This window comes from Callospermophilus lateralis, chromosome 10 (assembly GCF_048772815.1).
Source record: "Callospermophilus lateralis isolate mCalLat2 chromosome 10, mCalLat2.hap1, whole genome shotgun sequence".
Classification (NCBI taxonomy): Eukaryota; Metazoa; Chordata; class Mammalia; order Rodentia; family Sciuridae; genus Callospermophilus; species Callospermophilus lateralis.
Genome location: NC_135314.1, coordinates 125,638,765 through 125,653,174, shown reverse-complemented (window position 1 = coordinate 125,653,174; position 14,410 = coordinate 125,638,765). Strand labels below are relative to the sequence as shown.

At 35.4% G+C, this 14,410-nt stretch overlaps 1 protein-coding gene across 2 annotated transcripts in view; it reads right to left on the bottom strand.

The window, feature by feature from the left end:
• The window catches only part of Ryk (receptor like tyrosine kinase), a 94,144-nt gene that overhangs the window by 64,325 nt on the left and 15,409 nt on the right, over positions 1 to 14,410 (bottom strand). For both annotated transcript variants that reach the window (XM_076867503.2, XM_076867504.2), the window contains exon 2: positions 1,384 to 1,505. In XM_076867503.2, the coding sequence (XP_076723618.1) occupies positions 1,384 to 1,505 (122 nt within the window). The remainder of the gene's footprint in view (positions 1 to 1,383; positions 1,506 to 14,410) is intronic.

Below are 14,410 nucleotides of genomic sequence, written 5' to 3'. Positions count from 1 at the left end.
ATCATAAAATCTTTTTTTTTTTTTACTTAAAAGGAAAGAACAAGAGGACCCTGAAGAAATTATACCAAACTATAAACTATGACTGCTTATAGGTATAAAACTACAAAGTTGTTACTTTTTAACAATTTTCTGTAATATTTGAACTTCCCCAATAAGCATTATTGCACTGTTACGTAGAAAAAAATTTTTAAAAGTCTATATTAAAGTGAGGCAAATTTAAACAACCAGTAGCAAATATCAGAACGCATAATCACCTTATAATTCTTAAAAACTGCTATAATAGGTATTCTTACTTATTTTTTTTAAATATTTATTTTTTTAGCTGTAGTTGAACACAATATCTTTATTTTATTTATTTATGTTTATGTGGTGCTGAGGATCGAACCCAGGGCCTCTCACGTAGGCAAGCGCCACAACCCCAGCCCCTCTTACTTATTTTTAATAGTAAGACTTTTTTTTTCCCTCAACTAATATCCCACTCAAAAGCCTATACAGAAAGCTGATCAGAGAAACTCAAGTTGGTTGGTTGGTTGGTTGGTTGGTTGGTTGGTTGTTTGGTTGGTTGTTTGGTGGGTGGGTGGGTGGGTTGGTGGGTGGGAGGGAAACCACACTTAGTCAGTCTCCCAGTTAAAGGAAAACATACATTTGAGGAACCCAGGCAGTCAGAGGAAATGTGAAGAATTCAGCAATAAGTGAGCCAGTCAAGAGATTCTTAAGTATTTGGTTTTTAGCCCCTGATGTTAAGCAGCCTTACCACAGACACATGGGTGGGTTGTCTGCCACAGCTTTTTTTTTTTGGGTGGTATTAGGGATTGAACCCATGGGTACTTAACCACTGAGCCACATCCCCTGCCCTTTGTTAAAAGTATTTTACTTAGAGAAAGGGTCTCCCTAACTTGCTGAGACTAGCTTTGAACTAGCAATCCTTCTGCCTCAGCCTCCTGGGCCACTGGGATCACAGGCATATGCTTGCCATCCCCTATGTTCACCATGAATAAAAAAATGACACCCATTTTATCAAACACATCAAGAAGACCTAATTCCCAACCTACCCTAGCCCCAACACATATCATTTCACCATAACACCAAGGTCATTTTCAGGTCCAACTGTCCTCTTTTCAAGCTAGATGCAGACCCCATTTGAAAAGTCTGAAAGGATGCAAATGTCTGTCATATGATAATCACCTAAATGATGGCCTCCTTCACTGTAAAGGATTTAAGAGATTTTAAAGGAATAGGCTCTAGATTTAAAATATAAACCTAAAAAGATCCAGCACCACCCACTAACCCTTCTGTAGAAATGAAAGCCTAACTACTCAAATACAGTCCTTGCCTCTGAGTCCTGGGTGACCCTATCATAACATCTGCTGACCACTCTCTTACCTTGGACTTTGCATGCCAAGTGAAGTGCAGGAAATTTGTCTCACTGGGTACTAATAGGTTGAAGGAGAGGGCATAGTGACTAATAAGGTCGTTTCTCACATAATAGAGTTCTGCATCAAGACCTAGAAAAAATTCAAAGATAACAATTAAATAAATGGACAAAAGATATGAGCAGACATTTTACAATAAGATATATAATTGGCCAAATAAGCATATTATAAAAGGGTGATAAACCTCATTAGTTAGTCATTAAAGAAACACAAATTAATCCATTATGTCCCTTCATCCTATATACAAGTCAACTATAAAAACCTATGAAGTTTTATAGGACACTCATAAAGATTGTTCTGTTTAGGTTTTTATAGGTGTCCTATATATAGGAGGATGGACTATAACAGGTTAAAACGTGAGACCCATTAAGCACCTAAGAGTATAACTAAAATTGAATGTTGGCAAGGGTATAAAACAATTCCAACACTCATAATTGCTGGGAGTGTAAAAATGTTCAACTGCTTTTAAAAGCTAGTAGTTTCTTATAAAGCCAAACGTGTACCTACTCTGTGAACTAGCAATTCCACTCAGATAATTATACAAAAGAACTAAAAACATTATGTCCACAGAAAGACCTGTGCACAAATATTAACAAATATTTTATTAATAATAGTGAAAACTGGAAACAACACAAATGTCCATCAGCATACACCAATAGACAATCAATTGTTCATACAACAGAATACTACTCAGCAGTGAAAATAAACCAACTGCTAAGACTCTACAACAAGGAGGAATTTCTTAAGAGTGAAAGAAACTAGACACATGAGAATACAAACTATACAATTCTATTTAGATAAGGTTCTGATACAGATGAAACTGATTTACAGTGATAAAACTCAGATCTAAGGTAGCATGAAAAGAGAAAGGGGTGAAAGGGAGACTGGTGAATTACAAAAAGGCACCAAGGAATTTCTTGGAGTGATAACAATGTTTGAAATCTGATTGGAGTCCTGGTTACATAGGTGTATACATTTTTTCAAAACTCAAAGAACAGGACATTTAAATCTAAATGTAAAGTTTACCTAATATTTTTAAGAGAAGTTAAAAAAAAAAAGAAAGAAAAAAGAAAAAAAAAAACTTTTTCAAGTTTTACCTCTCTTCTAAAATGTCAAAAAACTTTGTAAGACAGCTGGTCAATGGCATATACCTGTCATTCTAATGAATCAAGAGGCTGAAGCAGGAGGATTCCAAGTTCTAGGACAGTCTGGGAAACTTAGCAGAGGACATATCTCAAAATAAAAACTAAAAAGGGCCAGAAATGTAGCTCAGCAGTAGAGGGGCCCTGGGTTCAATCCCCAGAATCACAAAAACAAGACAAAGGGGAAAAAACCTTTAAAGTCCTAGAACAGCAGTAGCACTAACATAAAAAGCTTTAGGAAAAAGATTAACCTTAAATGATCAACAACTTCCAAATTTATACTTCAAATATTTTTCACAGAGAAGGAAGAAACTCTGTTCCTAATAAATAATACTTCTAATGTCATTACTAGTAATAATAGCAAAAACAATGTATGAGTATTTAGGTTTTCTAGAACACAGTTCAAAATATCAAGAATATCTAGGGATTCTGCAAATTCAACTCCATATAAAGCTAGATGAAAAATAGCTGTTAACAATTAGACAAGAAATAAAGAACAAAATACAAGCATGAATTCAAGCCATACATGTTGTCACTTAACAATTTGTGGTTTAGTCCTACTAAGAATTTTCTAAATTCTTATCTCATAAAATGAAACTAAGGAACATAGTCAATCCCTTCCCATTAGTCCTCCCTACATTGCCCCTGGTTTCTCCAGTTTTATTAAATCAAATATTTCAACAAAAACCGGGTTCCTAAGCAGAGAACATTCTCCTGGCAGATACCAGAGTGACTTCTCTACAAAATTACAAATGAAGACTGAATAAAGATAGTAAATAATATAGTCAACTAACTTTTTCAGACTTCTGAAGTCTACATAGACCTTAACTTGTGCTGGCACACTTAACACCCTGTCCATCCATCCTTGATTCCCCTTCAATGAATCACAGAACCTTTCTGTGTTCTGTCATCCCCTGAAAGTACTCTGTTTACCAATCTCCTCACATTACTGAAGTGAAACTTTTTCTAGGCCTTGTGGAACCCAAAGAGCCCATTCTCCCACCTTCCATGGGCATTGCTCTGGATCCCCATGACCACTTTGGATGACTACTGAGCCTTCTTGTCAAAAGTTTTGTTTCCTGTGGGATCATGCTATCCAATTGTGACACCTTCTATCCTTCCTTCCCAATATCTCAGCTACCCCCATTCAATGAGGACTCTAGAACTAATTTGTAAATCGGGGAAGGGAGGTGGGCAGTACTAGGAATTGAACCCAGGGTTGTTCTAGCACTGGTAGAGCTCCCCTGGGTTCAACAGAAGGAAGGAAGGATCCAAAACATCCCCAACCCTTTTTGCATTTTTTGAGATAGGGTCTCACTAAATTGTGTGGTCTGACCTGGCAATTTCGATCCTCTGGCTTTAGCCTTCCAAATTGCTGGGATTACAGGCATGAGGCACCACACCCATCTATAAACTTCTATAAATCCCTATCCTATGACTCATCATGGCAAACTCCCAAATTCCTTGAAACCAACTCATTCCCAACCTGCCCTTCAATGCTCCTTTGATTCCTCAACTCCAACAACCTTCATTCATACCAAAATAACCCATTTTTTATGGAATGTAGCAATATGCAAATTACAAACCATTCTATTGGGTTGCAGCAATATGCAAATTACTCTACCTCCAAACTCTTGAACTATATTATCTCAGTATCTAGTAGCTCTTTGATTTCTTTGTTTTCACAGCTTTTCTGAGTTCAGACCACCTAAGGTATCTAAAATCCTCTTATTTCTCCCATTCAATTATACCAATCATTTCCTCACCTCCTTACAACTATTTCAATTATTTAATTACTTTCCAACTACTTCATTACTTCTCCACCAGCATGGTCGTCTTTTTCCCCCAGCTTGTCAACATACATACCTCACTCAGAAAACACTCCAATCATGAACCAACTCCCCTACCTCCTATCATTTTAGGTGCTGTAACTAAATGCTGTATAAGCCTGAATGAAGCCACTGCTACAAATGACTTACAACAAAATGATGCTTCTGTCATCAAGAAATAACATTTATAAGTGGCTGATAAGTTTGGAGCCTGTGATCCAAATCTCCATGAACATCTACTGATCACCAAAATAAATTTAAAATTTGAAATTGACTACTATAGATGGAGATATTAAATTGGAATACAATGAAACCATTCAAGCTGAGGGCCCATGACTGTAATCCCAGCAAGTCAGGAGGATCTCAAGTTCCAGGCCAGTCTTGGCAATTTAGCAAGATCCTGTCTCAAAATCAAAACTAAAAAGGGATAGGGATGTAGCTCAGTGGTAGAGCTCCCCTGGGTTCAACAGAAGGAAGGAAGAATCCAAATTATACTCAAATTTTCACCTATCAAATTTGAAAATAGTCTGTCCTATCATTAAGACGTGTTCCTACAATACTGATTCACATAGTAAATAATAGTGCCAGTATAACATGGCAGATGTGCCATTTCACATATGAATTTCCCCAGGCAAGAGGAACTGGAAGAGCAGGTAGAAAACTATAACTTCCAGTGGGAAAGAACCCTCACTCAGTTCAGATACTGCCAAGCAAGAACCCTTTAGCTCTATTTCAAGAATATTAAAAATGATCATCTGGGGGCTGGGGATGTGGCTCAAGCGGTAGCGCTAGCCTGGCACGCGTGCGGCCCGGGTTCGATCCTCAGCACCACATACAAAAAGGAGATGTTGTGTCCGCCGATAACTAAAAAATAAATATTAAAAAATTCCCTCTCTCTCTCTCTCTCTCTCTCTCTCTCTCTCTCTCACTCACTCTCTCTCTCTCTCTCTTTAAAAAAAAAAAAAAAAAAGATCATCTGCACCCACAGTTCCCTCCTCAGGTGCACAGTCAGCCTCTCACAGTTCCACAACCACAGCAAGCTCCACTTCCACGTATGCCCACCTATATGGCAGTCCCACAGGCTTACAAAGTTACTTTTATCTACACTGTCTTAGATCATATAGGTCTGTGATTTCCAGCCCCTTAAATTTTAATAGATTTAACTTTCCTCTGAGGCAGCCTTGGCCACACTAAGTGGTTTGACTGGGCTACCCAAGTTATCTCATAAGGTACCAATTATGTTTCTGTTAGTACTCTGGTTTCAAAATTGCAGAGGTCTTGAGCAGTCTGCCTTTACCTTATTTTTCCCATAAATCCTGTTATTTTTAGTGAATAAGCAATCTGGAAGATTTTTAAAGAGTGCATTTGATATTACAACTGAAATGTTTATGCATACGAGCAGGATACTGCAAGCAATTTATGACTACATATAAAGTTTTATAAATATTTATACTCTTTGACCCAGTAACTCCAATACTAAAAATCTCATCCTAAGGAAATCAAAGATAGACACAAATGTTTTATGTACAGACACTAATGTTAAAATTATCATTTGAATGATAAAAATATATATTACCAGCAATGGGGCAATGACTAATAGACTACAATACATCCATTATAGAAAATTATGCTCTTCAACATTTTTTCTTTCTTTGGAAAAGGAAATAGATGATACTCTAAGAAATTACATAGCCTTCCAATCAAATGATGGTACCTCTTTTGAAGACAGGTTTTAATGATCAAAAACTGACAAAAAACACTGAAAAAAGACTATGAAGCCATGAATAAGGATGATACAAGTAAATTTTGATGATTTGGATTTTGCCTAGAATGTAACAGTTAAATGAAAAAACACAAGATACAAACTATATGCACCAAATTTTAAAAATATGTAGCATCTAAATGATTAATGTTTATTTCAAGTTTTCAATAACTCCCCAGTGAATTAAAGTTAAATATATATAAATATGCACATTGCATGTGCTCCATTTTTTAAAAAAGAAATACCAAAAACTGTTAATAGTAGTTAATTATAAATTGTAGATTATGAGTGATTTTTTTATCACATGCTTTTATTCTTTTTCTTAAGTTTTCTATGAAATATAACTAGAAAAAAGTTTACAAGAAAATGTTTAAAGGATTATGCATACAGGTCACAGCAATTCACTAAAACAAAATCCAATTACTGTCTAAAAAAACACATTAAGGCTGTAAGAGAGAAAAAGTCCCTCCTCCAACAACCAAATTCAATTTTTAAAAAATCACGTCTATAAAGGCATTATGTTTGGTATATCAAGGTTAACACTAACAATAATTTAAAAAAAAAAAGATAAATGTCTAAAATCCCTTTCCTCCAACTTGCTCTTAAAATATCCAGATACATAAAAAAGCAAAATATGAGAAAATACTATGAAATAAAAAGAAAGACCAAAAGAGAACACCAAAATTTGAAAAGAATCTGCATATTCATCATTGGCAAAGGGGCTGACATGAGGAGAAAATTCTTGGATTACCCATTCTCACTATCCAAATGAGAATAACATGGAAAACCCCAAAGATGTCAAGGAAAGAACAAAGCTATCATTTTCAAGGAAACAGGGAGCAATTGAGGAATTCCATTACCAACAAATTCTTATCAGGTGTTCAAAAAAAAAAAAAGTCTCAGAAGGTCTCAAAAAACATACCAATCACATATTCTTTCCCAAAAGAGTTACTGTAAAACATACTGAGACTAATTAAACTTTTGTTTTTAACAGGGAATAGAGATTTTTCTACTAAGAAGTATATTTCATGATGAAAGTATAATAATCATAAATTTTTATTGCTCTAAATCAAAAGAAAAAGCATAGGGGAAAAAAGCAGAACTATAAAGAGAACCTAATGCTAAGTACAATTATGGTAATAGTACAAAACTAGTTTGTACAGGATATATGAATATATATATCCATAATTAATATGGCCATAATTAATACACACACCAAGATGGTACTCTGTAGAAAATTCATCTTCTTTGAAATAAGAGTAAAGCACAACCAATTCCTTTTGTTTTCCCCCACATTTTTTTATTGGTGCATTACTAGTTATACACAATGGTGGGATTTGTTGTTACAGATTTGTACACGGCACACAATATAACAATATGATTCGGCCAATATCACTCCCCAGCACTTCACCTACCTGCTGGTCCTTTTCCTCTAACGATCTCCCTTGATTTTCATGAAATCTCCATCCTTTCCCTTTTTCCTCTCTAGCTTCCACAACAACCAGTTTCTTAAGTCAGAAAATATGTAGGCCCCAATCTGACCACAGCACAATGGGAAGCAGTCAAAGGGGAAACATATCATTTAGATTCTGAAGTACAATCTGACGTGCAATCTACCTCAAAGAGTCACCTATACTCTTAATCCTTACGAGAGATTTAAACAAGAGAAAAAATAACCTTGAAAAAATGATTGGAAAGATTATTTCCCAAAAATTGGCAATGCATGGTTGAATAATGTATGATACTTTTCTTTTTCTTTATGGTCTTATACATGTTCCAAGTTATCATAAGGAGTATGTTTCATATTATAACCAGGAAATAAAATCAATAAAAATAATTTTAATCAAATTTATTTTGTGCGTTATATAAAATAGAGAATATCATACTTAATTTGAGTTGAATTTCCTTTCTCTTTCCTTCAATATACACTGAAAAAAATTTAAGACAGTAAGATAAGATCTACATAATCTATTCCTTTCTAATTGTTATGAATTATTAGTCCACCAAATAAGATTAAAGTAATTAAATGCAAAGTGAATGCATGGGTAGTGGACAGCAGGAAGTGCTGTGGTAGGCATCATAGAAGTAAAATAGTGAAGAATGGTTGTAGAAAGGAAGTGAGTTAAATAATTTATTCAGTAAGGCTTTACTAAGTCAGTTACTCAGCAAGTCAGGAGTAGCATATATGAAACCAGAAATGGAGCCTAGTTCCAGACAGTGAATGTGAAGGAAGGGAGGGGGTGCCAAAGTTAAAACAAGAAGTTCCAAGGGCTTAGAAGAGAATCAAGTCTAAAGTGGTCATTCCAATGAGTGCCTTCTATGAGAAAGATTTCTGGGAACTGAGACCAGCATGGCCCCAGGAGTAACAGCTGAGAGAAAATCAGGGTAGGTTCTGATATCCCTTTGGAATAAAGGGAGGGAAATAAAGAAAGTCAATCTGAAGGTAAAGAAACTGAGGATCTGTAGAGACCTGATGACTCCTACAATTCCAATAGGTCCAAGGTTATATAACTAAGAATCACAAAAATCAGGAGAAGAGGATACTGAGTCACTATCCTGGAGCAAAACAACCAAAGAAGGGAAGATATAATATATGGTAAAAGCCAGTTCTATGGTGAACAATCAAAAAGGAAACCAAGGGGCTAGGGCTATAGCTCAGTTGGAAGAGTGATTGCCTTGCATGCACAAGGACCTGGGAGGGAGGGAGGAAAAAAGGAAGGAAGGATTCCATTTACAATAGGATCCAAAAGAATAAAATACATAGGAATAAATGTAACCAAAGAAATGAAATACTTACACACTGAAAACTACAAACATTATTGAAAAAACTAAAGAAGGTCTAAGTAAACAAAAAGACATCCATACTCATGCCTGGGAAGGCTTAATATTGTTAGGATTTAAATATTACTCCAGATAATTTACAGACTCAGTGCAATCTCTATCAAAATTCTAACTGCCTTTTTTGCAAAAGTGGAAAAGAAGATCCTAAAATATGGAATTGCAAAGCAGCACCAAATAGCCAAAACAATCTTTTAAAACAACGTAGTTGGAAGACTCATACTTCCTAGTTTCAAAATTCATTATAAAGCTGTTTCAATCAAAACAGTGTGGCACTGGCATAATGATAGTCCTGTGGACCAATGGAATACAATTTAGATTCCAAAAAATAAAATTATATATTTCTGGCTAGTAAAATTTTGACAAGGGTGCCAAGGTCATTTAATGCAAAAAGAATAGTCTAACAAACAGTGCTGGAACAACTGGATATCCATATGCAAAAAATAATTCAAAATGAAACAACAACCTCAAAATATTAACACCTAAAAACAAAATATTCTTAGATGAAAAAGAGTAAATTTTCATGACCTTAGTTTTGACAAAAGAGTCTTACAATGACACCAAAAGCATAAGCAGCAACTTAAAAACAGTAAATAATTGAACTTCATACAAATTTTAAAATTCTATACAACAAAAACCATTATCAAGAAGGTAAGGACAACTTACAGAATGAAAGAAAATATTATAAATCATATATCTGATAAGCACCAAGTAGCCAGAATATACAAAGAACCTTTAATATTTGTTTTAGTCAGCTTTTTCACTGCTGTGACTAAAAGATCTGACCAGAACAATTTTAGAGGAGGAAATGTTTATTTGCAGGCTCACAATTTCTGAAGTCTTAGTCTATAGAAGCCTGGCTCCATTCTTTGGGACTCAAGGCGAGGCTGAACATCATGGTAAGAGAGGGTGATGGAGGGAAACAGCTCACATCATGGTGATCAGAAAGCAGAGAGTCTCCACTCTGGACACAGAATATATATTCCATAGCCACGCCCCAATTCCCACCTCCTCCAGCCACACCCTACTATTTCAGTTACCACTCAGTTAATCCCTATCAGGGATTAAATCACTGATTGGGTTAAGACTCTTACAACCCAATCATCTCTCCTCTGAACCTTCTTACAGTGTCTCACACATGAGCTTTTGGGGGATACCTCACATCCAAACTATAACAACATTCAACAACAAAAAGACAATTAATTCAATTAAAAAGTGGGCAAAGGACTTGCATGGATATTTCTCAAAAGATATACAAATGACCAAAAAACACATGAAAAGATGGTCAATCTAATTTGTCACTAAGAAAATGCAAATCAAAATCAAAATGAGGTACCACTTCATACCCACTAGGATAGCCATAAGCAAAAATAGCATATGTTGGTGTGGATGTATAAAATTTAGAACCCTTGCACAGTGCTGGAAAGAATGCAAAAATGTTTCTGACACTGTGGAAAAGCATTTTGGTGGTTCCTCAAAAGTTAAACTAGTTATGACCATATGATCCAAAATTCTATTCTAGGTATATACTCAAATTAAAAAATTGGTACTCAAACCAAGTATATGTATATGCGTATTCACAGCAACATTTTTTGTAAGAGTCAAAATGTGTTCACAGGCCAAATGATGAATGGATAAACTGTGATATAAATACATTAAGTGAAATATTATTCAGCCATAAAAAGTAATGATGTACTGATACATGCTATAATCTGGAAGAACCTCCAATATATTACGCTAAGTAAAAACAGCCAGACACCAAAGCACATGTTATATGAATCTATTTATATGAAATATCCAGAATAGATATAGCCATAGAGACAGAACACAGAATGCTTGTCACCAGGGATTGGGGCAGAGAAAAATGAGAAGAAATTGCTTCATAGATAATGGGTTTTATTTTGGAGTGATAGAAATGTCTTGAAACTAGATAGAGGTGGTGTGCAATGTCACTAAACTCATCATTTTTAAAAGGTTAATTTGTGTTATGTGAATTTTACCTCAACAAATATTACCATTAAAGCTGAGCACTATAGTGCATGGCTATAATCCCAGCACTTGAGAGGCTAAGAGGAGCACTTGAGTCCAAGAGTTCAAGGCCAGCCTGGGGAATACAGTGAAATGCCATTTAAAAACAAAAAATGTGAGTTGATCCCTGCATCACAAAGGGGAAGATACCATAATAAAAAATGTTTTCTAGGTACTGAAAAGGGTTATAAGGAAACCATCACACCAGAAAACTAAGTTTTAGTTAAGTTGAAGAAATAAAGAAATACAATGAAAAGAGTCAGAGGAGACCTTAAAGCAGAACAGGAGCTCCAGAAGACAAAACTGAAAGGACCAGAAGAGAAAGACAAAGCAAAGCAGAGCGGTTAAATTGTAGAATGGGTTCTGCTGGAAGGTGTGCAAGGGTGAAAACAGCCATGCACTGAAGAAGTAGCAGGCTAATATTAGAATGCACAGGATATTTTTATTCTTAGGATGAAAAACACTTCAGCTGCTTAATTACATTAACCAGACATAAAGTTCTCACTGCCAATTCCAGGAACGTAAGAATGTTGCTCTCATTAGAATGTATAACATTTGTTCATAATTTTATTTTTAAACAACTCAAATTCCACACTGAAACATTAGTATTCCTGCAAAACTCTCAAGACCTATCAAGAAAAATCCATTTTCCCTATATAGTCCAAAGTCCAAACTTCAATTCAAATCCTGTATTCTTTATGACCTGACCTATCTAACCCACGTGCTAGTAATTCAATGATTCAAACATTTTTTACAGATGATTTTAAAAATCAGCTATGGTTTCCCCAAGGCTGCAATTATAGTTAAATAGTGCCAAATCAGCAAACTGCCCCCCACCTTTGTAAAGGGTCATGTTTATAGTATTTAGCATGTCTATCTTCCCACTGCCTTGCACACCTCACTCACTGGGCTAGGGTCTTATTACACTTGTACTTACTCAAATGATACCTGAATGTATGATGCATGAATGGCTAGCTGTTGATAAAAACTGACTATATAAAAAAAAATGGATTTTAAAGGAAATGTCAGAAATCAGTTAAGGCAAGAAAAACAAGAGTGATAGTGTTGAGACAGAACTGAAGTTCAAGGTTCTGACTTCTCTTCCTAGTTTTCTAAGTAGCTGAGTTACCTTTGGTAATCAATTACTTAACCACCTTCTCTAGGCATCAATTTTCTCAACTATAAAACAAAGGAGTTAGAAGAGATGATGTTAATGTTCTCCCCTCCACCACAAAATTCTATTATTCTATGATATCATGCATGGTTTCTAAATGCCAGCCAAAACACAAAACATTCTATGATATCATCCAGTTTCCACATGCCAGTCAAAACTTTAAAAATTCATTTAGGCAAGACAATCTTCTAGGTTCTAAGGATATTGGTAAAGGAGGCATTAATCAGAGGGAAGAAATCATATAATACATATTAAACCATAGAATATACTTTAATGGATGCTAAAAGAAAACAAATAGGGGGCTTTTATTTCAAATGTTTCTAACTTATAGAAACTAATAAGCTGAAATAAATAAATAATAGATTGTTCATCAAAATCTAATTAATCAAGCTATAATCAAATTACCTAAAAAATCAGCTGAGACTTAATATTTAACTAAGTCTTAAAACAGGGAATTACAAAATGTTAATTACAGGATAAGGGTATTTTTTTCTCCACAATTAAAAAACTAAATAAGTCTTCAACCCTCATGGTTGTTCAAGCAATAATCCTGCATATTAAATAATCTGTTCACTAACTTCTCTCTGCCACGTTCAGCATTTTCCTTATATTTCTCCTGCAACATTAAGTGTCTTGATAGAACTGAGTTGACAGTGTATATTTGTACACAGAGAATATAAAGATTAAAGACAGCCTTTAAGAAAAAAAAGATATGCATGATCAACAATATCAACATGCCCCCACTCTTTACACCCTTTCTTTCAATAGGTCTCCTTTCCAATTAAGACTGGCCTCCACCAAGGAAAGAAGTCAAGCTCACCCTTTTGATACTGAGAAGGGGCTCAGGAATCAGTTACAAGGAGACATAAAAGCAAACTCCTGACCTTCTGAAGAAAAACTGGCCCATCTTCAGTCTCTGAGCATCTTTCCTAACTTCAGTGACACTTCAGGAAGAAAATATGTGGTTTAAAAAAATATATATATATGTGTGGTCAAAATCAATATCCACTTAAAAATAAATCACTGGTGTGAATTTTAGTTGGCAATGCTCTGAACTACAAGGTAGAAAAATCCACTTACTAAAGGTCTCCTCTCCTCCATCCTCCCGAGATTCCACCTCAGAACTTAACTTTCACTGTAATTCTGTGATCCCTGAAAATGAAAATGCAAAGCAACCCATTACAAAAGCTGTGCTCACCGCCGATAACTAAAAAATAAATATTAAAAAAAAAATTTAAAAAAAAAAAGCTGTGCTCAGGTTTTCCTCCACTAGTACCTTTGGAATAAGATATATTGAATCAAGGCAAGAATATAGTCATTAGATTTTTACATGGATAACTCAAATAGATACAGATATCTTCCCCAATCTAAAAATACTACAGCAGATAGCTAAGAATTTATAAAGAGCTGGACAATAACATACAGTCAGGGAACAAAATTTCACATCCAAAGAACATATATGTCAACTAAAAAAGTTTCCTAAAAGTTTCCCCCAAAGTGATTTGTACCACAAATGCAGGGGGATGCATCTTTTAACAAGATGCTTCCCAAACCTTATCCAAGAATAGTAAGTAAAAGAAACATAAAGTCAGGCACAGTGGCACATGCCTACAATCCCAGCTACTGGGGAGACAAAGGCAAGTTCAAGTTCAGCCTGAGCAACTTAGTGAGAACCTGCTTCAAAATACAAAGGGCTGGGCTTGTAGTTCAGTGGTAGAATGACCCCATGTTCAATCCCCAGTGAAGGAAGGAAGGAAGGGAGAGAGGGAGGGAGGGAACGAACAAAACCCATAATCTCTAACATTACAATATAAAATATGAGGCATCCCCCGCCAAAGTGCCAGAATTCTCCAACTTGTCATTGGTCCCTGACCTAAAAGAAGAAAATGATTTGATAAGTTTATACGTGTGCCACAGCACTGTAACAAAGATGGAGTAATTTACTCAGTTTGACATCGTCACCATTCAACTTCTTTCATAACCAAGTCCTAAGGGGAGTACATTCTCTCCTCCAGTCAGTCTCAGCAGCCATTAGTTAGAGTTGGCTGTTATGTCCAAGAACTCAAAGCATAAGGAATAATCCACAAACATCACTTCTCTCTGACAGCAAGAGGATGTACTATAAAGTGCTATCTTGGGAATCCAGTTCAAAAGCTACCTGAATTATTTTCTAAGACTAATCACCCAGCTCTCTGCCAGAAGTT